The sequence below is a fragment of the Lacerta agilis genome, chromosome 6, assembly GCF_009819535.1.
Source record: "Lacerta agilis isolate rLacAgi1 chromosome 6, rLacAgi1.pri, whole genome shotgun sequence".
In the NCBI taxonomy this organism is placed as follows: domain Eukaryota; kingdom Metazoa; phylum Chordata; class Lepidosauria; order Squamata; family Lacertidae; genus Lacerta; species Lacerta agilis.
Genome location: NC_046317.1, coordinates 9,965,000 through 9,988,333, shown reverse-complemented (window position 1 = coordinate 9,988,333; position 23,334 = coordinate 9,965,000). Strand labels below are relative to the sequence as shown.

Sequence of the window (23,334 nt, the reverse complement as noted above, 5' to 3'; positions counted from 1 at the left end):
TCTCTTCTGAGAGGATGAATCCTGCCCAGTTTCAGAATGATGTGACTAGGAAGTTTCAGGAATTAGTTTATTTCACTTAGTATTTTCTGGGCAATTGGTTTTAAAATAACAAACACGAGAATGGTGCTGCATGTAAGAAACCTGCCAGATTGCAGAGTTAAGAAAACACCCCCACCAAGGCTCTGTGGAGCAGCTAAGTTATTGCTGCATCCCCTGTCTGATTATTCGCAGCAGGCAGGTTGTGCCAACTCCAGACTGGTGCCGTGATCGGGCTTACATTGGGCCCTACACTGGTGAGTGCCGTCTGTGAGAGCGGTTCAGGATCCAGTGTATGCCAGTCCAGCTCAACACCATCCTCTGAATGCCCTGTTTGGGGCGTTTCCACTGGTGGGAGTACTGCCAGCATGCAGTTTGGCAGGTGGAAGCGTGGAGGGGGCTTCACCTCAGACAAGCCAAGGAGCCTCCGGAAGCATCCTGCTTTGCTACGGGATTCATCCAAATGACCTACATGCTCCTTTTTGCTGCTGCTAGGTACAGTGGTACATCTGGTTAGGGATTTAATTCGTTTCGGAGTGCTGTGCGCACCCCGAAAAATCCATAACTAGGGTCGCCACTTCTGTGCACACGCAAGTAACCCATAATTCCGTAACCTGGAGGTTATGCAACACAAGGTACCACTGTAATTGATTCACTGATACTTGGGGGGGGCAGTTTTTTTTATTAGTTTTTCTGAAGCCTTTGTTCCCCTCTGCTCTGTTTCTGTCCTATTGGAAGCCAAATCTCGTGCTTCTGTTTATATCTCCTCTATGAAGTACTCCTGGGCAATTGTGGGTGGCTATATGTAAATTACATTAACACATTGTTGGGGCTGATCCCATAGATCTTTTCCAAGGCAAACCCCTCAGATGTCACGGTGAGGAGGAAATTACATGTATCCTGGGAACAGGATATGTGTAATAGGTTACGAGTCTAGAAAATGTCTGCTGGTTGATAAATGGCTGCCTGACTTCTTTAGGTAAGATGTTCAATGGATTTACTAGTTGTGTGTTTTCATCTTTCAACACAGCTTTACAATGCGTACGTAGAAGCACAGGATCAGCTGCTGTTAGAAAAAATGGAGAATAAGAGGATTAATAAGTACTTGGATGAAATAGTGCAGGAAGTAGAAGCCAAAGCACCTATTTTGAAGCGTCAACGTGAAGAATATGAACGCTCGCAGAAAGCTGTAGCGAGCCTGTCTGCTAAACTTGAGCAAGCAATGAAGGTTAGTATAAAACGGAACTGAGATTGAGTCAAAATGTACTCGCCTTTATCAGCACATACAACTACATTACCTTGTTGTTTTTTTAACCAAAGAGATTTCTTTCACACCCAGCTGCCCTCTGGGCGAAAGGGGATAGAATTTCCTGTTCACTTCTGATTTAAGACCTAAACTTAATGTGAAGTTTAGAGCCACCTAGTTAAACTGCTGTTTATCACCATCCCCACAAATTAATAGTAAAACTGTAGCAGTGAGCGGCAGTTGTGTATGCTAGAGTTGAGCTTCAAGGTCAGCAACATTTTGTGGTGCACATCTTTTTTTACAGTAAGTGAAGATTACATATTTAAATACTCCCCACCCCAGATAGTGTATATTTCTAAATTTCACACATGGTAGGATTCCAGCCTCCCATTCATTCTCCTTGATGCTGAGCTGTATCCAGTGCTGCAGCTTCACATGCCCATAATAGAATTTACTCTTCCTCTCTGGACTCTCTAAAGCAGATTTTTTTAGTGGACAGGAGGAGAGGAAACAGGAGTAGTGATGTGAGGTGAGAATATTCTCCGGAGAACATTTTCCACAAACTGTAAATTCTAATGTAAGAACCAGTTATACAACCCACATTTTAAAAATCTGGTAAATAATAAGTCAGGCTGTGATATTGCCAGTGTAAATAATGAATAATGATTTTTTTGATCCAGTTATATTACTGGGCATTGTGTCATTCACCATTGGCAGTTCTGAAAAGTAAGCTACAGAAAACATTGGTTTTTTGTTTGTTTTAAAAATGCTTACTTAATTTGATGAACATTTGAATTTGTATGTATTCCAACTATATGTAATAGCCCTTTTTCTATTTTGGTGTGAACATATTCTTGACAATTTTATCCCCTTGGCCATACAGTGTGATTTTTTTTATTTATTTTTTTACAGAAAGTAGCTTCAATGCATTATACACTTAAAGTACCTAGGCCTATACAGTTATGTGTAACAGCATGTGAGGTGAACTTTATTTAAACAGTTGATGTTTCTATATTTTTATTTAGTGCCAATAACTGGTTTTTCCAGTGCCATTCAATGGTACAAGGTGCCACTTACCAGAGATTGACATATTGAAATAATTATCATATAATGATAATATGTTTAATGTTAATGACTTCTTTTTTATATGCATGCATATAGTTTTGTTTATCAAGCTATGTTTTAGTCACAAAAAGTTATCAAGCTATGTTTTATTCATGCCCTCCCATCAGAAGTCAAGGGAATAAACAACTACCTGACATTCAGAAAATACCTGAAGGCAGCCCTGTTTAGGGAAATTTTTAAACTGTGATATTTTAAATGTTTTTTAATGTTTGGTGGAAGCCGCCCAGAGTGGCTGGGGTACAAATAATAAATTGTTATTATTATTATGAAGTGTTAGAGCTATTAGAAGCACAAGATAGCCTACAGGTATTACTGAATTTACTTGTCTCAAACCGTAACATGCTCCATTGAATAAAAGTATCTGTACAAAAACTTGTACAGTTTTTGGTTGCCATCTTAACATGTTTACCCATGAATAAACATGTATATTAACTAATTATATCACTTTCAATGCATTAAAAGGAATATTCTCCTATTTTAAATGAAAATTCTCTAATATTCTCATTAATCGAGAATATTTTCAAAAAATTTCTCCAAAAGATTATTCTCGAGAATTTAACATCACTAAACAGGAGTCCTATTGGGTCAATGGAATTCCTCTGGCACAGCATTAGAGTTTTATATATTGGAGGATCCCCCCCCCCGCCAGTGTGTTTTATATGAAGGAGCAATCAAACAGGTAACCTGCAGTCTATCAAGAGCTTCACTGCATGATTTAGTTGACGGTGTGGGTCAAGCTCGTAGGCTAATTGGTTTGGATATGGACCCCTCACCATTTTTCATTGATTTGTCTCAGTTGATGGTATTAGCACTGGCTTGCTTGGATTGAAGAAAAATGTAATGCACCTTGCATTGAGAAGTAATGTTCCTATTCCCATTTGGGCCTCCTCCAAATCCAAGAGGAGGTTCTTCATGTTCCCACTTACTTGTAAGTGAGATTGACCTCCCCAGCGTGCTGACTGTTGCCCAGGAAATACGGAATCCCTTCTTTCCATGGGCTGCGTCAGGTTTCTTTGCTTGCAGTGGTGTCCAAACTTTTTTCAAAGAGGGCCAGATTTGATGAAGTGAAGAGCCGTAGGGGCTGACCAAAGTTGTTATCCTTTTTTTAGGTTTGAAGTTATTGAGCTTTTTGTATGATTTTACCCCAAGGTTGTTGAGCTTTTTTTTAGGGTTGAAATTGTTAAGGGTTTTTTTTAGGATTTTACCTGCCACAGAGGCCATATTGAACCGGCCGATTGGCTGGATTAGGCCCCTGAAACAGAATTTGGACATGCCTGCCGATATGGCATTCCCCAGTGAGGCTGGCGCATAGCTGTCAACTTTTCCCTTTTCTTGCGAGGAATCCTATTCGGAATAAGGGGAAAGTTGACAGCTATGGGCTGGCATGCTTCTTTTCAACATGCTTTTGGTGGCTTCTCCTTTTCTCGAGTCAGGTGCTTTGTTGATGCTTCGTCATGGTTTTAATCTGATTTTGTTTTGTGTGACCATTTTGAAGCTACTTTGTGAGAAGTGGTTTACAAATGGGAAATAAAAACAATCATGGACTTCTCTGAATCATATAATGGAGAAGGCATATCTTGTTCTTTTGTTGCAACTATTTTTGACACATTGGTTGAATGTGTTTATCAATTAGATTTGTAGGAGGTCTTCTTTATGCAGCCAGTCATACAAATTCTGGGGCCTCAACTACGTGACATGCTTTTCTTGTCAACGCTAAACCACCTACTGGGTAACAATAAGACTATTGTCAAAACAAAAGTAAAAAATTCCTTCCAGTATCATCTTAAGGTAAAGGTAAAGGGACTCCTGACCATCAGGTCCAGTTGTGGTTGACTCTGGGGTTGCGGCACTCATCTCGCGTTACTGGCCGAGGGAGCTGGTGTACAGCTTCCGGGTCATGTGGCCAGCATGACTAAGCTGCTTCTGATGAACCAGAGCAGTGCACGGAAACACCGTTTACCTTCCCGCTGGAGCAGTACCTATTTATCTACTTGCACTTTGACGTGCTTTCGAACTGCTAGGTGGGCAGGAGCTGGGACTGAGCAACGGGAGCTCACCCCGTCGCGGGGATTCGAACTGCTGACCTTCTGATCAGCAAGCCCTAGGCTCTGTGGTTTAACCCACAGCGCCATCCGTGTCTCATCTTAGAGACCAACTAAGTTTGTTCTTGGTATGAGCTTTCGTGTGCATGCACATACCAAGAACAAACTTAGTTGGTCTCTGAGGTGCTATTGGAAGGAATTTTTTATTTTGTTTTGACTATGGAAGACCAACACGGCTACCTACCTGTAATAAGACTATTGTGTTATAGTAGTTCTAGTGTAAGTTTTTGGGGGAAGTTAGCTGTTTAATATGCTTGCGGTTCTGTTCTTTTATTATTCCTGCAAGATAAATAGATTTCTTTTTTAAGTGTGTGGATTTGGTTTACAGGAAATTCAACGTTTGCAAGACGATACTGATAAAGCAAACAAGCAAGCTTCTTTGCTTGAAAGAGAGAACCAGAGGCTTGAAAGCCAAGTCAAAGATCTTTCACAACAGGTTAGTTGTTGTTTTTTTTAAGTGGTCCACTCTTGAAAGTCTATATACCTTGATGAACTATTTCACCTGAAACCTAGAGTCAAAGTAGACAGTTTGTGAAAGCATTGGGATTCTGAAACTCTGCTTACTCCAGAGTAAGCCTTACTGATTTCACTTGGAATTAAATCTAAGCATGCACTTTTAAGATTGCAGCCTTAAAATAATGTCTGCTCAGTGCAGCCCCGTACTTTTTATTTCATAAATTCATAACCTGTTGTATCCCACATTGATGGCAGTAAATAATCTGAACAACATGATACAATTATGCACCTAAAAATAAAAGTCAGGTTGTATTAAAAAGCAGAATGACCGTTTTAACATCTTGCATAGAATTCTTGCAGCACAGCTCTGGAAGAGCTATTGTTCTGCTGTATGAATCATCTGCTTTCCTTTTTAAAGATAAGAGTGCTTTTGATGGAACTTGAAGAAGCCCGAGGCAACCATGTTATCCGCGAAGAAGAAGTGAGCTCTGCTGACATCAGCAGCTCTTCCGAAGTCATAAGCCAGCATCTGGTCTCCTACAGGAACATTGAGGAACTTCAGCAGCAAAACCAGCGCCTCTTAGTGGCTCTCAGAGACCTGGGTGCAGCTAAAGAGAAAGAGGAGGAAGAAACCACTTCATCTAAGTATGCTCCCCTCTTAGCAGCATGTTCTGACATCCAGAAATCTGATCTTAATCACATATTTGTTCCGTTTAGAAAGCAGTAATATGAGAAATGTTTGTTTAAAGCTTCAGTCCAGGCTCCCTTCTACACCAGGCTGGGAGGAGATTGGATTGATGAATGGAGGTTTCCCTCTGCCCACTTCTAACAGCCTCTTCCCACATAATTATGCCAGCATCAATCCTCCAGCTTTGAGCTCCCTGTTCTCCTGCCTAATGTCTGGGTGGGTGGAAGTACTGCTGGTGAGATCTCTGCAGGTGGTAGCGCCTGCAAAAACCAAGTGCTAGCCCCACTAGCATCATTTGAAGCTGGTGCAGCAATCTGCCTTCTGTCTTGGCTGGCATGAGCATCAGGGCTTGCGGGGGCAGTGTTGACTCTGCTCTGCTGCTTCCAGGCCAGGGTTTGGGTTAACCTGTCCAATTTTAGTGGCAATATGTGAATGTATGTGTGTATCAAAATTTATGCTCTTTTTTGTATTTGTAATATCTATAACTTGCAGTCAAGTAGGTATCTCTGAAAAAATAACTGAAATCTTGGTACTGAACTGTAGCCTAATATTTTATTCATTTTCCCAGTTCAGCTTGTGTGTCTTGGCTGTTGTCACGAGAACATTTTTGCAATGATATGAGAGAGGAGCTAGCTCACAATCTGCCCATTAAATTCAGTATTCTAGTTCAATTTTCTGTCTTTCTAGACCTCACAACAAGACTTTTTTAATCCTCTGATACCTGATGTTGATTTAAAAAATAAAAAAAAAGATTTAGTAGAATTGTTTTCTCTCTATAACAGAATTTCTGAGCTGCAGAGTCAACTTGGTGAAGCTATCACTGAGCTAGAAAAGTTGCGTGAGTCACGGCGCCACCAGATGCAGCTTGTAGACTCCATAGTTCGCCAGCGTGACATGTATCGCATCTTGCTGGCACAGACTTCTGGAGTTTCCATTCCTTTGCAAGGTATGGTCCCTTCAGTAATGCCAATGTACTTCTTTGCACCATGCGACGTACCTCCACTTCACACTCCCCCCTTGTTACTAAGTGAATTTCTAATCAGGTGTTCTGGGTCAAATTTCAATCCACCCCACCTGTCCCTCTGAGGTCCGTCTGTTATGTCAATCCCCTTTTATTTATAATCTGGGAACCTCTTAGTAACAGGAGTTTCCCTGTCCAGCGGCCGTGGCCGGTTATATCCTCTGCTCTGGGCTTCAGGGGTTAAACTCTTCTTTGCCTACAGTTCGGGGTCTCTTTCATTAGATCCCTCACTATATCAGTTAGCTAAGCCCTCTTAGCAACTCTGTGGCAATACCAGGGTTTCCGCCTGCTAGCCCCTCCTGAGGGAACTCCAAGACACAAACTATCACCCTGCAGGTCAGTTTTGTCCTTTCCCTGAGTTCACCTCCTCATGAGCATACATAGCTCGCTGGACCAAATGAATGACGATTTTTTTTTAGCTCAACAATAAGAAGTCTTTATGTCTTTCAGAACATAACGGTTTCAGTAATGGTTTATAAGCTTAGTTTCATAACAGAGTAAACTCTTTCTTTCAGCATCATATACACATCTTCAACGTATCCTAACCTATCCTAACCTACCCACCACTATCCTGGCCCCACACCCTCCTTCTTCCAGTCACCCCTCTAACGGCTGCTCCCTCCTTTTAAAGAGCGGAATGTCCCGCCTCCCATGAGATACCTGCCACTCAAACTGGGGTGCCCATTAACTCATAAAACACCGTGGGTTTCTGAAACTCCCTTAACTTAGATCCGTTTCGTTACACACCGCGAGGGAAGCAGGGTTTAGGCTTTGGTGTTCTCATTGGGTACAGTGAGGGTAGAATGGCAAGCATTTCCCAAAGGTTTGCCTGACCATTTTTCAAGCTGTGATTTTTATGATTGGAACAAATTGCTCAAACTTTGTGAAGGAACAGTGTAGCTTCAATCTTACATTCTATGTTGCTCGATGTTCCAAATGCACACCACAGTTGTACTTTTCGGCTGCAGCCTAAACATATCCCTTGGTGGAATCAATTTAATTTTGATTCATGCTTTCAGCCGCATATTGTGCTCCTTTAAAAAGCAACAACACTGCAAAGCTTTAGCTGAGAATTTTGTGAGACCACGGGAATTTTGTAAGTAAGTTTGAGAAGATTGTGTGACAGCACCTCAGGCAGTGCCACCTTCAAGGACATCAGCTGCGGCAGGAGGCAGTTGTGTTCTTCCTCAGCTGTGCCAGATTTTAGGGGTAGAATCTGAAGAATATAAGCTTTCACCTTGGGGGCAGGGGGAGTTGTTGAAAGTGCCCTAGTAATGCAGAAGTGAAGGGGAAAGAACCTCTGGCCTTTGCCATTAGCTGGAGGAATGGACTTCTGGGTTCCTAGTTATATGGTTGTAATATATTGTAAGCTGTCTAGAAGATCATTTGATCCAGATGTAAGGCATAAATGTAAACGTGAACGCTGAAAAAATTTGAGGCCTGGAGTGCAGAATTCCACAGCCCACAAAAATGTCACTGTCGGAAAGTGTAGCCCATTAGTGTGAATGAGAACCAGTACTGTGTACTGGGTTGAGGGTCAGACTCCTGCCAAGGTAAAGTTAAAAAGGGATGCGGGTGGTGCTGTGGTCTAAACTACTGAGCCTCTTCAGCTTGCCGATTGGAAGGTCAGCGGTTCAAATCCCCACGATGGAGTGAGCTCCCATTGCTCTTTCCCAGCTCCTGCCAACCTAGCAGTTCAAAGGCATGCCAGTGCAAGTAGATAAATAGGTAGCACTGCAGCGGGAAGGTCAACAGTGTTTCCGTGCGCTCTGGTTTCCGTCACGGTGTCCCGTTGCACCAGAAGCGGTTTAGTCCTGCTGGCCACATGACCTGCAAAGCTGTCTGTGGACAAGCGCCGGCTCCCTTGGCCTGAAAGCGAGATGAGCGCCACAACTCCATAGTCGCCTTTGACTGGACTGAACCGTCCAGGGGTCCTTTACCTTTCCTGCCAAGGACACATGGGTCTTAACCCCCATCCACCCATGCAGTTCTCTGGATGAGCTTCAGCTACTGACACACTCACAGCCTGGCTTCTTCTTCTTCTTCTTTTGCAAGGTTGTGAGCATAAAATGGGGAGTAGGAGGACTGTTCTGAGCTCTCTAGGGAAAGGGTGGTTCAGAAAGGTAAGAAATAAATGATCTTTCAGTTTTCTCTGATCTGATAATGTTGCTTTTCTGTTTTGTATAGCTTCAAGCATCTTGCCAGAAGAAATGTCTCTGGCAGTGACCCCTAAGCGCCTGTCAGGGACACCTCAGGCCATGTCAACTCCTGTTGCTGTGCCAGTGACAGAATCATCTGAAGCCGTGGAGGCTAAGGCTGCCCTTAAGCAGGTACCAGCCAGTCTTTCTCCAAACACCTTTTCCTCATCTTTACAAAAGGAGCAGTTTTCTGCTTGGCCTTGTACTTACCTTTGAACACGTTTGACTTGCTCTACAGCTGCAGGAGTTCTTTGAGAGCTACAAGAAAGAAAAGGCAGAGAATGACAAACTTCTGAATGAGCAAAATGAGAAGCTTCAAGAGCAGGTTACAGACTTGAGGTCACAGAATACAAAGATTTCCACCCAACTTGAATTTGCTTCCAAGCGGTAAGACAGTATTAATGAATGCTGACGAAAGGCTTCTGTACCATTGATGCAATTGGAGGATTGCAATTTGTGCCCTGAAACCTGGAGTTTTGTGTCAGTAATCTCGTGCAGTATATAGGACAAATTACTTCAAGGAACATTGTAGACACTGCCTGATCAAACTAAGGTTAGGAGATGGGAGTACTATGTAGTGTCATAATCGCCTCCACATTTTTAGGTAACCATGGTTGGCATTACATCTGCACCATGGTTTTCATTAACCATGGTTAGCTTCAAACCAATGTTTACGATCCTGGGCTGATACACAGAGAACAAATGTTTTAAATAATGAAAATAAACTCAAAGAGGTATGAACTGATTTAAAATATTCAGTAACATCCTCTTTCTTAAACATACTTATGGGGTGGGGGCGAGAACGACCGAAAACCATGCTTTGAACTGTCTACTCAGTCAGATTACCAGTTAATTTAGCCACTGGGAAACTTGCACCCAAAAAACCTCTTCAGTTGTTTGCTTCCAGTTGATTTTAGTGGAAACAAAATTGTTAGAATTCTCCTCATTTGAGTTTGTAATACCCATTTGGTTGAAATATGATCTTACCTATGTTCCCTGTGAAGTTATGAGATGCTGCAGGATAATGTGGAGGGATATCGGCGAGAGATAACATCGTTGCATGAAAGAATCCAGAAGCTTTCAGCAACCACTCAGAAACAAGAACAGATTATCAACACTATGACTCAAGAGCTGAGAGGAGCTAATGAAAAACTAGCCGTGGCAGAGGTAAGTAGTACAGCATATTACGCATAACTGAATTGTTCCAGGGGAAGGGAGAAGGAAAAATTGTGTTGTGCGAGTGGACGTCATTCAGCACACACATATCCACTTAGTACTACTTCTTCTTGTTACTTATTGAATTGATTATTTATTGCTTATTGCATTTATGAAGATCATAGCGCAGAAATATAATTGTAGCTTGAGAACCTTTGGGGATTATTTCATCATAAGCTTATTGTCCTGCATTGAGGTGGTTGACAGCAACATATTTCTGTTTCTAGGGACGACATGAGCCTAGCTAAGCTGTGATTAATCTGTTTTGGCTTTATGTACTCAAGTGGCTGAAAACTCGCCATGAATGTAAATTTTAGGTTAATAACTCGCTTTATACAGATGTCAACACTTAACCTTACCAGGATTGAATTAACCCAGAATCAAATGTAATCTCTTTCAAAGGTGAGAGCAGAGAATTTGAAAAAAGAGAAGGATATTTTGAAAATGGCAGAGGTTCGCCTGACTCAGCAAAAAGATTCTTTAGTAACAGCACAAAGAGGACAAAATATGCTGCTTACTAACCTGCAGTCTATTCAGGTTTGTTTGTGCCCTCTTTACTCATGCTCTCCGGTCTCAGCAGTGGGTGTGCATGGAGGAAAGCTTGCTCAGGAACAGCACAATGTTTCTCTTGCACGTATGTCTGTGTGCAAGTCACACATTGGGGGGCGGGGGTTTACAGAAGCATTTGGGAGCTCACTTCCTTTCAGCAAAATTCAGCAAAAATGTTCCATATTAGTATATATTGTTCTTACTAGGTGATACTGGAAAGGGCTGAGACGGAAACTCAGCAGAGGCTCAATAACCAAATAGAGAAATTGGAGCGTGAAATAGCCCAGCTGAAGAAAAAACTAGAAAATGAGGCGGAACAAAGGCATTCAGTTAACAAAACTCAAGATGTAAGTATGAGAAATTATGAGATCTACCCGGACACTGAGGGCCTTCTGGCGGTTCCCTCATTACGAGAAGCCAAGCTACAGGGAACCAGGCAGAGGGCCTTCTCAGTAGTAGCACCTGCCCTGTGGAACGCCCTCCCACCAGATGTCAAAGAGAACAACAACTACCAGACTTTTAGAAGACATCTTAAGGCAGCCCTGTTTAGGGAAGCTTTTAATATCTGATGAATTATTGTATTTTAATATTGTGTTGGAAGCTGCCCAGAGTGGCTGGGGAGGCCCAGCCAGATGGGCGGGGTATAAATAATAAATTATTATTATTATTATTAAGAAACAATTCATTGACATAACACTTCTGTGGTATTCATGGTTTTTGAAAAGAAAGACAAATAGATCTCGATTAATTTCTGGTTCAAGGCACCAGAATGGAGCTCATACAGTATTTCTTCAAATCATAGAGTTGTTTCGAAAACTGCCCCATGTGTAGAAGGTTTTTTCCACTCATGGAAGAAATGCCTTATACTTTTGTTTTAAAAGGAGAGCGTAGAAAAATGAAACAAAATCCAAAGAAATCTTATGCTTTAGCAAACATGAGAGCTGCTGTCTAGAGAAGGGGGAATAAATTCATTTAATGTACATTTTCATACAAACCTACCTAATTCACATTTCCCCAGACAAAACACAAATATCCCCTGCAGTTCACATTTTTTCCCCCAGTTTTGTGAAGAGATGTGCAAAATTCTGTTTTAAGCTACCTATAGTTGCTGAGTTATGTTTGACGTAAAGTATACCCGTTCCTTTTCAGATTCACTTATTGGATGCTAAAAGACAGCTTGAGACAGAAATAAATCTTCACGCTAGTACAAAAGAACTGCTGAAGAATGCCCAAAAGGACATTGCAACGTTAAAACAACAGCTTCACAATATGGAGGCCCAGTTAGCATCCCAGTCATCACAAAGAGCTCCTGGTCAAGGTGAGGGGGGGGGGAGTGTAAACATTTGCTAAGTTGAACCCGTGTCTAGCGTGTGTAAAACACAAGAAAACAGCTTCCATGTAGTATGCCCCCAAATCCAGAATTATTTTGAACAATGCTTTATTTTGTTTAACCTCATCTTTGCCATTTTTAGGCCAGCCAAGTGCAAGCGAGGATGTGGAGGATCTCGTAAGTCGATTGAGACAGTCTGAGGAGCAAGTGAATGATTTGAAGGAAAGGCTGAAGATTGCCACAAGTAATGTGGAGCAATACCAAGCTATGGTTGTAAGCCTCGAGGAATCCCTGAACAAAGAGAAGCAGGTACTGGGCCAATAAAACTGTCTGCTAAATATGACTTAGACGTGGAACTATGTTTTCATGGTATAATAATAATAATAATAATAATAATAATAATAATAATAATAATAATAATAATAATAATAATAATAATTTATTTGTACCCCGCCCATCTGGCTGGGTCTCCCACAACCGCACAACCACAAGCAGTTTTCTTATGACTTAGACAGAAGGTGGGGAAAACAACCCTCGAGAATCGGGATCCAGCACTGCTTCTGCATGCCCAGTTGGCAGTGTACTTTTAAACTGGTGCACCAGCGGTGACCTTTCCTTGATCAATTAATGCTGGTCATCTCAGGTGCCAGGCAGGTGGGGGTGACTTGGGGGAAACAGCCTCACTGGCATAGATGCCCACAATGGTTGCCCCCCCTCCAGGTGAATAACAGTTTCCAGATTCTCAGCTTTCACTAAAAAAAGAAGAAAAAGTTTGTAACATTTGTAGAACCTAAAATATTATTTAAAATTTGTAGGCACTCTTTCCTCGACGCCTTCCACTTTATGAACAACTAGCCTGACCTGTTTCGCTTTTTACTGCCCTCTCCTAAAAATCCTTACAGATGCATATGTTTGTGGGCCAGATTAGGATCCCTGACAGATCTAATTACAGTGGTACCTCGGTTTGAGAACAGTCTGGTTTAAGAACGATTCCGTTTACAAACTCCGCAAAACTGGAGATTGTGTCCCGGTTTGCGAACTTTACCTCGGTCTAAGAATGGAAGCCGAACGGTGGAAGGACACCAGCGGCTGGAGGTCTCATTAGGGAAACCATGCCTCGGTTTAAGAACAGTTTCGGTTTAAGAACGGACTTCCGGAATGGATTAAGTTTAAAAACCGAGGTACCACTGTAGACCTTTGGGCCGAAGGTTGCCCACTGCTGCTGTGATCAATACGGTCAAATAATTTGTGGAGGTAGCTTCCCCCATCTCTTCCATGAGCTGATCTTGCTGAGAGCCAGTGGAAAACCATCTCATTTTAAATTGGCATTTTTTAGGAACTATAAAATAAAAAGTGGCCCAAGAGTATCTCAGACATGCTTTGTCCTCACAGCAGATTCCTCAAGCTAACAGCTTGCCCTTTATCTGTTACACTTGAAGATTTTTCTCACCCTTTAAAATGGGAGGGTTAGGGTTAGGATTTGAGCATTGTCCTGTATTTCAGATACCACTGTCTGAAGTTTACTTTCCGTTCTCGTTGAAAGTGATGGGCTGCAAGCAGGTCTCCTGTGTGCTGTGTGCCACTTACGGATATCACATATAAAACTGAGTTAATTGTGCAGGTAACTGAAGAAGTCCGCGCTGCCGTTGAAGCCCGCCTGAAGGAGGCCTCTGAGTATCAGTCCCAACTAGAAAAGAAATTGATGGAGGCAGAGAAGGAAAAGCAGGAGCTTCAGGATGAGAAACGTAAAGCTATAGAGAACATGGAACAGCAGGTATATAGAAGCACGAGTATTCTCCATCATACATTTTCCTTTCACTGTAGCTAGCAAGAGAACTTGCCCAGGCTACAAAGGGCTTCTCCGTGGAAGGACTTGAGCATATCTAGTGTAATTTTTATTCTTAAGGTTTTCTTTAACTTGGTGAATGACAAACCCTAATGCCATTTTGCCATGTGCTTTTGCAAGTCCTCTCTGTTTGCCATGTGGCATGCAGAGGGTGTGTGTCAGGGCTGCTGTTCTTAAAAACTGGCACCCAAAGCCCCATTGGGCATACAGAGTTACTTGTGTTAATTAATTTATCCGATGTGGCCATCACAAAATAGATTTTATCTTTTGAAATCTTCCTTCTTCCACGGCATGTGATGGAAAACAGCCAGTGATGACAGTGGTTGTTTCATTCAGATGAAAAGCATGATCATATCAATCTGCCCTAAGCATACAAAGGCTATTTTATTGGGGAAGTTGCTGTAGAAGTAAAGAACTGCCTCAGGTGACCTTGAATTAAGTTCAAATTCCGATTTAACACTTAATTAAATTTGGATTATTCAGTGCACCAATCAGCTGCAACTTTAAAATGTAATGGTTTTCAAAAGTTCGAAATTGTTTGACACTTGGTGTTTAATGTATAGCTTTCCGAGCTGAAGAAAAATCTCTCCAGTATGAAGTCTGAAGTCCAGGAAGCTCTTCAGAGAGCAAATACAGCCCTTACCAATGAGCAGCATGCTAAACGGGACTGCCAAGAACAAGTAAGTTTTTGTAAGGCGCAGGATATTGTTGATAATTTATGTTCCATTGATTTTCCATGACCGTGTTTCTCGTAAATGATGGTTGTGCACTCACGCACTGCTTTTGTGCCAGCCCCAGTGGTTGCCAACCTTTTTTTGGACCAGTGGGCACATTTTGGTTCTTGCAAAATGGCTGTCACGGGTGTGTGGTGTAACGCAATATGAGTGCTATGAGTGTGTGGCATAACACAAAATTAGAGAGAGTAGTCATTGCTGTGGTGTAGTGGTTAAGAGTGCTAGACTCGTAATCTGGGGAACCGGGTTCGCGTCTTCGCTCCTCCACATGCAGCTGCTGCGTGACCTTGGGCCAGTCACACTTGTTTGAAGTCTCTCAGCCCCACTCACCTCACAGAGTGTTTGTTGTGGGGGAGGAAGGGAAAGGAGAATGTTAGCCGCTTTGAGACTCCTTTGGGTAGTGATAAAGCGGGATATCAAATCCAAACTCTTCTTCTGCTTACCCCTGCTTAGGAAATCGGCTATGTCCTCCTGGTTCCTGATTGTGGAGATCACACAATATTTATATTTCCTCCCTCCCTCCCAAAAAATGGCGTTAATGTGTAATAACAGGGAGCATTCCCCAGTACCAGGAGAAATAAACAAGATGTCCACACACTGTACAGACCACAAGCAAGCATTGCATCTCTCTCTCACTCATACAGTCTCATTCTTTCTCCATGTGCACGCACACAGAGACACACACAAATACTTCCCATATATAGCTGCCTCTGTCTGCTCGGATGTAATTCTTCCTCTCTGTCTCACAGACCCTGCATACGTGCAGACCACACATTGATAACATGCCTGCCCCCATATTCCACGTACATCTCCCCCAGACAGTACATACCTCTCTCCCTCTCCCCATCCAACCACCCACATGTACACCTGTCTCTGTCTCACAAACTACACATACCCAGAACAAACGTTCATAATACCTCCCCATCTCTTTCACACATATCAAACACACCGACACTGCACATCTCTCCATCTCTTGCTGCCCAAGTACATCTCTCTCAGTTACACACAGAGACCATGTGTGAACAACCCTACCCTCCACATTCAGAGAAGCTCCTCCAGAGGCAAAGAAATGTGCATGCCATCTCCAAAAAAGATTCCCCCCCCCCCAAAAAAAAGAAAACTGAAAAGAAAAGGGGAATCTGACACTGCCAATCTGACACTGGCTCTGTGGTAGCTTGGGAACACTAAGCAAGTCTACAGGAAACAAAATAGGAAATTCTTTCCAGTAGCACCTTAGAGACCAACTGAGTTTGTTCTTGGTATGAGCTTCCGTGTGCATGCACACTTCTTCAGATACACTGAAACAGAAGTCACCAGATCCTTAAATATAGTGAGGGAGTGGGGAGGGGTATTACTCAGAAGGGTGGTGGGAATGGGTGATCAGCTGATGTTATGTATAATGAGATAACAAAGCTATCTTTAGCCATCTCACCCCTTGCCTTTCCCTGCAGCCGTTAAGAGTCCTCAACAGGTTTTCCACACCTATCAGCTGATCACCCATTCCCACCACCCTTCTGAGTAATACCCCTCCCCACTCCCTCACTATATTTAAGGATCTGGTGACTTCTATTTCAGTGTATCTGAAGAAGTGTGCATGCACACAAAAGCTCATACCAAGAACAAACTCAGTTGGTCTCTAAGGTGCTACTGGAAAGAATTTCCTATTTTGTTTCCACTATGGCAGACCAACACGGCTACCCACCTGTAACCAAGTCTACAGGGACCAGGTTGGTGTTCCCTGCACTAGCCTAATATGAGTAATTGAATGTTTAGTTTATTGCATGTTGGTCTGCACTCATTGAAAATGGGAAGCATCAGTGTCTTATTCCTTTCTGTTAGAATGATACTGTAATGCTATATCGCTTGGGAACTTGTATGTAAGATTATGTAATCAGTGGGCTCCTGCTACAGAAAATAAATCTGTCTAATCTAGAATGTAGTGGTGGAAAACGCTTGTACCCTAAATTTTAGGAGAATCAGCAAGGCTACTTGGAATAGGCTGGGTTTTGTTTTCCCCACTTAAACTTACACATCACTTTAGTGACAAATTGAGAACCTTTAAAGTGCAGGGGGCCAAATAAAGTGAATTGAATTCCTTAAAAGTTCAGAAGTGGTGATAGCTGGGGTCTTTTTTTTACAGGCCAAGATAGCAGCAGAAGCACAAAATAAATATGAGCGGGAGCTGATGCTTCATGCATCTGATGTTGAAGCTTTGCAGGCTGCCAAAGAACAAGTTGCTAAGAATTCCACAATAAAGCAGCAATTTGAGGAAGCTGCCCAGAAAGCAGAAGCTGCATTGCGAGAGAGCAGAGCTTCGTGGGAAGAGAGAGAGAGAATGTTAAAGGTAACTTTTCTGACGGTACAAGCTTTACACATGTGTGCAATCCTGAAAGCGGGTAGCATTTAAAAATAAAATAAAATCTTCTGAAGTGATCAGCTTTTATATTCTCTTAAAGGATGAAGCTTCTAAGCTTGCTTCTCGCTGTGAAGACTTGGAAAAACAAAACAGACTGTTGCATGAACAGCTGGAAACGCTCAGCGACAAGATGATGTCTTCAGTGAAGGAAGGCACGCCAGGAGCATTAAATGTGTCTCTCACTGAAGAAGGAAAATCACAAGAACAGATAGTGGAAATTCTCAGGTGTGTGTTATTTAGTGTATGGATCTGATGTCATTCATATATTTAATTGGCAAAGTACAGTGGAACCCCGGGTTACGTACCCCCTGTGTTGCGGATGTTCAAGTTGCGAACGCCCGGAACCCGGAAGTGTTTCCGGAGCGCACGTGACCCGCGGATGCGCAGAAGCGTTCTTCGCGCATGTGCAGAAGTGCTCAAATCACGCTTCTTCCGGGGGGTGTTGTTTTTTTCGTGCGTTCATGATATGCATGCCCACGTTATGTACTACAACCCGGAATGGATCGCTTATGTAACCCGGGGTATCACTGTATTGAACCCCAGGAGTACACAGAGTGGGTATCCTCCAGGAAAACATGGACTGCAAATCCCCAGAGAACACAGTGAGTAATGATAAAAGTCTATAATCCACAACATCTGGGGAGAACACCATCTTTATTATTATTCCTGTTATAAGCTGCCCATTTGACTGGGTTGCCCCAGCCACCCTGGGTGGCTCCCAACAAAATATTAGCTGTACCCTGCTTCAGGACCCATTTGCAAATGTTTCAGGGGGATTTTTGAAATGCCTAGTATTTGAGCAGATTTGACAAAATCAAAACTTCTTCCCATTGGCATAGAAGGTCATCGGGTTGGGATTTTGCTCCACCTTGTGGTCAAAGGCAGGGGGTAGGCTCTTGTGGTAAGCGGGTGGCTCTTCAAGAATCCGGTTTGCTTTCCTGCCTTCATTGAAACAATTGTGATTTTTCTGAAGCAGTTGAAAGACACGTATTCTAGGGACCAGGAAGAAGTAGCAGGATTGTAGACGCACTCCTTTCTTGCACTCAAATCCTTGCCCTCTGTGTCTTCTACCTCTTGGGTATCTTGCGTGGCCATTGCTAACTGAAGGGTGTTCCTAAACTCCAATTCAGAAAAATGGCTTAAACCTTAACCAAGGGTAGCAATGGACACACACACTGGTAACCTAGGATAGTTAACACAGTCTGACGACAACCCACTTTCAGATCCTAAACTATATGATCTCGCACTGTGTCTGCATTTGCCTGTAGTAGCATTATAGGGCCGAAAAAAATCCCAATATCTATTAGCCCAGGCGCCATGTTTTCCAACTTCCCTTTAAAACCTAGCAATTTTTAGCTTTGCGGGCTAAACAGTGTTTTGTTGAGGCATTTAATCTCAAGTAGTGCTTCTTTCCACCGCAGGTTCATACGCAGAGAAAAGGAGATTGCAGAAACGAGGTTTGAGGTGGCTCAGGTGGAGAGCTTACGGTACCGCCAGAGGGTGGAACATTTGGAAAGGGAGCTCCAACAGTTGCAGGAAAGTCTGAATGCAGAGAGAGAGAAAGTGCAGGTATGTATTTGTGTGCCCATGGTCACCTTAGGTTAGAAGTTAACAGAAGTATTTTCCTTTGTATATTGACACTTCAGAATCCTGCTGGAAACATTCCTGTCCTATTGACAGACATGAAGTTTATTAGGAGTGCTGCTTATTTTGTTGGTAATATCTGGAGAAAACCTCTGGCTTGCTTTCAGAAACACGACTATTGTTGCATACAAAGAAACAGATAACTTGCCTGTGCCAAAACATCTGGTGTTTGAAATGAAGATGAATGCTTTGATTTAAGTTGGCTTCTTTAGAAAACAATGAGATTCCTCTGAGAAGATTGGCATTCCCTTGAAGACCACTGGTCAATCCCTTTCTCTGCATTGCAAAGCCACAAGGAATGTGGGCTGTGTTCATGCAGTGAACCCACAATTCATATGGGTCAAAACCCAGGCTACTGTTCTATGTGAACTGACTGTGACAAACAGATGCTTCAGAATGTTTGTGCAGCAGAGATGTTCATTGATAGAACTATAGATAGTTTTAAAACCATTGGATTAATGTAATGGTCCAGAGGCTGATCAGTACAGACACCTGCTAAGAGCCTGGAGTAGGAGAACCTTGTTAGATATCACAATGGCCTTTTATGTTTGAGAATTGTGCATATTATATGCAGGTGGCACTGTGGTCTAAACCACTGAGCCTCTTGGCTTGCCGATCAGAAGGTCGGCGTTCAAATCCCCATGACAGGGTTGCTCTGTCCCAGCTCCTGCCAACCTAGCAGCTTGAAAGCACACCAGTGCAAGTAGATAAATAGGTACTGCTGCGCCGGGAAGATAAACGGCATTTCCGTGCACTCTGGTGTCATGGTGTCCCGTTGCGCCAGAAGAGGTTTAGTCATGCTGGCCACATGACCTGGAAAACTGTCTGTGAGGTGAGCGCCACAATCCTATAGTTGCCTTTGACTGGACTTAAGCGTCCAAGGGTCCTTTACCTTTTTAAACTTTTTATTATATATATTGCTCTCTCTGACAGTTACCTTTGCCGAGTTAACAATGTTAATGAACGCACTTAATAGTTTCCCAAAGAAATTACAGTGGGGCCCCCCAGGTCACATCTTCCTGAAAACATAGATCTTGATACACGTTTGGGATTTCACTATTGTGTTGAATTTTAGGTGACAGCGAAAACAATTGCTCAGCATGAAGAACTAATGAAGAAGACGGAGACCATGAATGTTTTGATAGAAACCAACAAGATGCTGAGGGAGGAGAAAGAGAGACTTGAACAGGAACTGCAGCAAATGCAAGCAAAAGTCAGTATGAATTTTGAAATCTAGCTTTCAAAACCCGAAAACACTGAAAATCACAAATTATTGAACAAAATGAGAAATTATACAGAATATACACTTAGCTCCCACTGTGTCAAACCATAATTTACAACCTGCAGTAATTTGAGACCTTTGAAAGTTTCAAATCAAGGAGCTGTTCCTTCACTGAGACACGACGTTAAACTCTGGATGTGAAGATTTTGGCTGTACCAGGAAACAAAGTCAGTCGAAGTAACTTCTAAACCGTTATGTCTTCAGGTGCGTAAACTGGAAGCTGATATCTTGCCTTTGCAAGAGTCCAATGCTGAATTGAGCGAGAAGAGTGGGATGCTTCAAGCAGAGAAGAAGCTTTTGGAAGAGGATGTCAAACGCTGGAAAGCCCGGACCCAGGTGAGCTTACCTTGGATTCAAGAACTATTGTTTTGCAATGCCTCGATAGGACATTTCTCCAGAGTACAATGAGAAGGTCCCCACTCCCAGGATGGGTGGAAATGTTACATAATAGAAGACCGAGAAAGGGGAATAAGACAATAGCTATGGTGTAAGATTTGGGGCAAATACATTTACACTTTTCCTTAGACAGGAAGAAGGGAAGCATTTAAGAAAAGCTAAATGGCATGAGGAGGGATATCTGCAATAAGTTAAATATTATTGGGTGCTCGTGGAAAAATAAGTATTGATCAGAGTGAGGGAGGATGAAGAGGGAAGGGATTTTTCTCTTCCTAAAGGCAATTACAGGTAGGCAGCAGTCCTGAATCTCATGAAGTTTTCAGAATGTGTGTTGCTGTGTGTTTATTTTATATTTTGTAGGGTCTTTTTAGCTTCATTATCTATGTATAGCTATATATTTGTATTGTATTTGTTACCTTTCTATGAACCACTTAAATACCCTTCTGATACTAAGCGCAATATAAATATATGAAAGAAAACAAGAATAAGATAAATTGTAAAAAACAACAACACTTACATAGGTAAATTTCTTCTCGCAGCATTTATTGAGCCAACAAAAAGATACAGATGTTGAAGAGTATCGGAAGCTTCTTTCGGAGAAGGAGGTGAACACCAAACGCATACAGCAGATGAATGAAGACATAGGCAGGCTTAAAGCAGAAATTGCAAGGTAAATTTCAAAGAATGTCTTAAAATTTTGGAGATGCCAAATACTAGATGGTAGAAGCACCCATTCCTATAAACATTAAGTTCTTGTTCAGCAGTTAATGGGGTGTCTTGAACAGGTCTAATCCTGATATATTTGTTCAGCCTTTACCACAGGTGCTGGTAGTAGTAGCAGCTGTGGATTCAGATACTTTTTATTTTCATGCCTCTTTTAAACTGCTTGCATTTTCCAATAATGAAAGGCAGCAGTATACGGAAAGTAGCTCTCTTTGGTTTCCGTTGTGTTAGAAGTTCTTTCAATTTTTGTTAAGGTCAAATGCTTCACTGACAACAAGTCAGAATCTGGTCCAGACCCTCCGAGAAGATCTGGCAAAAACGAAAACTGAAAAGGACGCCCTTCAGAAAGATTTAGACGTTAAACTGGCTGACATCCAAGAGAAAGTTAAAACGATAACACAGGTCAAGAAAATTGGACGTAGATACAAGACTCAGTATGAAGAACTGAAAGCACAGCATGACAAGGTGGGTTTTAACTTCTGATAAGTGACATGAAAGAGCTCTTCCATATTACAGTTTTGTAAATTCAGCTAGTCTTCATTTTTGAAAATTGTGCTTTGGTCTGGGGAGGCTGTAGGAATGTAGAATGTTTGAAGTTTTATTCTGTTTAATATTCTGTTGGGAGCCGCCCAGAGTGGCCCGGGATACCCAGCCAGACGGGTGGGGTATAAATAATAAATTTTCATTATTATAGAATGTACATTCTGCTGTAATTTTGGTTAATAGCTTGCATAATACCGATCCCATTCACTAACACAGATGTTTACTTTCCAAAAATTTAGGTGATTGCAGAAGCATCAGCTCCGTCTTCTGCAGAACAGCAGGAGCAACATGTTTCAGACAAAGAAATTCAAGAAGTGAAAGAAGCTCTGAGCCAAGCTGAGACCAAGATAAAAGCCTTGGAAGGACAGATTGAAAATTTACAGAAGGTGGGAGAGACTTTTCTGAGGTCCATATGTGTCTGTAGCCAATTCCCAAAATGAATAATCAGCTTACTAAAAAGACTGAAGTGGGATGTTGTGCTTGTATGATGGGGGGACCAAGTTTAGATCCCTGGATGGCACTGAGGTTTGGCCCAGTCATGCTGTTTCAGCTTAACCTGCCTTAAAGGGATATTCCCAGGTGTGCTGCCCTGAAATCATTTGGGAAGAGTAAGTAGTAGTGAAAAAATGCCATAGAAAATTGTTTGTAAGTGTGTCAGAAAATGTTACACCATAGGGTGTTTGAATCTGAGTATACTTTACAGTATACTCAGATTCAAACACCCTATGCTTTTACAGCTCTTAGATTCCTTCCAGTAGCACCTTAGAGACAAACTAAGTTTGTTCTAAGGTGCTACTGGAAGGAATTTTTTATTCTATTTTGTTTTGACTATGGCAGACCAACACGGCTACCTACCTGTGGCTCTTAGATTGTCTAGGATCTTCTCATAGAAAGCTTGCGCTACTTCACTAATCACCCAGTGATTGAAAACAATTCTAAAGCTTCCATGTCTTGTTTTCTGTAGACGCTCGGCGAGAAGGACACCGAAGTAAAAAATCTCCAGGAACAGGTAGCCCAGCTTCAGTCAGAGGCTTCCCGTCTTCAGCAAGATCTACAGGAAAAAACATCACAAGAGGAGCAGCTCAGGCAGCAGGTTGCTGAGAAGGAGGAGAAGATGAAGAAGACGCTTCTGGCTGCCAAGCAGAGGATTGCACTGTTAACAGGTGAGTTGCCTGGCAGTTCTTTCGAAGCGGTTGCCATTTTTAGTTCTTTGGCGTAAGGTTTTTACATTGCCCTAAGGTTCCAGCTACTCGGTCAAGGTAGAAGCTTACATAAGAGAGTCCACTTCGTCAGGTTCACAAAAGGATTTCAAAAGTGTGTGTGTGTAAACAGACAAATGCACATGACATATCTAATCCTATTTTCTTCTCCTAAAATATTCCATCCTTTAGCTGCTGCAGCTGTTGTAAACATGATAATATCCAGATAATCAGGAGTTCTATTTGGCAAGGGGATAAGGAACCGTGCCAGTACACAAGCCCACCTGATATCCGTGCCTTGGATTCTGCATTATTTCACAGTAGAAACAGAACTGGGAGCCTGTCGTCCCAGCAGGACTAATGGGCATAGTTAAGCTTGCGGGAGCCTGCCAGGAAAAAATCCTCCTTCTCCTAAGCTAATTGCTGTAGTATGAAGAGGAGAAAAGCAGCCATATCTGTTTACTGATTAGGCAAGAGCTATTTGCAGACTCTGATTTCTTGATAGAGCCAGAGCCAGGATTAAGGGACACTCTTCTCCCAGAGATGGCAGATTTGAGCCGGCCCCACATCTGGGTAGGAGTCTTT

General features: G+C 42.3%; 1 protein-coding gene across 2 annotated transcripts in view; it reads left to right on the top strand.

The window, feature by feature from the left end:
- TPR (translocated promoter region, nuclear basket protein) overlaps nucleotides 1-23,334 on the top strand; it is a 57,383-nt gene that overhangs the window by 12,227 nt on the left and 21,822 nt on the right. For both annotated transcript variants that reach the window (XM_033151381.1, XM_033151380.1), the window contains exons 11-32: nucleotides 1,067-1,264; nucleotides 4,838-4,945; nucleotides 5,384-5,610; nucleotides 6,436-6,599; nucleotides 8,862-9,004; nucleotides 9,111-9,259; nucleotides 9,877-10,039; nucleotides 10,490-10,624; nucleotides 10,843-10,983; nucleotides 11,786-11,954; nucleotides 12,109-12,275; nucleotides 13,588-13,740; nucleotides 14,376-14,492; nucleotides 16,687-16,890; nucleotides 17,003-17,187; nucleotides 18,384-18,531; nucleotides 19,682-19,819; nucleotides 20,093-20,224; nucleotides 20,824-20,954; nucleotides 21,262-21,472; nucleotides 21,790-21,936; nucleotides 22,515-22,713. In XM_033151381.1, coding sequence (XP_033007272.1) covers nucleotides 1,067-1,264; nucleotides 4,838-4,945; nucleotides 5,384-5,610; nucleotides 6,436-6,599; nucleotides 8,862-9,004; nucleotides 9,111-9,259; nucleotides 9,877-10,039; nucleotides 10,490-10,624; nucleotides 10,843-10,983; nucleotides 11,786-11,954; nucleotides 12,109-12,275; nucleotides 13,588-13,740; nucleotides 14,376-14,492; nucleotides 16,687-16,890; nucleotides 17,003-17,187; nucleotides 18,384-18,531; nucleotides 19,682-19,819; nucleotides 20,093-20,224; nucleotides 20,824-20,954; nucleotides 21,262-21,472; nucleotides 21,790-21,936; nucleotides 22,515-22,713 — 3,529 coding nt within the window. The remainder of the gene's footprint in view (nucleotides 1-1,066; nucleotides 1,265-4,837; nucleotides 4,946-5,383; nucleotides 5,611-6,435; nucleotides 6,600-8,861; nucleotides 9,005-9,110; nucleotides 9,260-9,876; nucleotides 10,040-10,489; nucleotides 10,625-10,842; nucleotides 10,984-11,785; nucleotides 11,955-12,108; nucleotides 12,276-13,587; nucleotides 13,741-14,375; nucleotides 14,493-16,686; nucleotides 16,891-17,002; nucleotides 17,188-18,383; nucleotides 18,532-19,681; nucleotides 19,820-20,092; nucleotides 20,225-20,823; nucleotides 20,955-21,261; nucleotides 21,473-21,789; nucleotides 21,937-22,514; nucleotides 22,714-23,334) is intronic.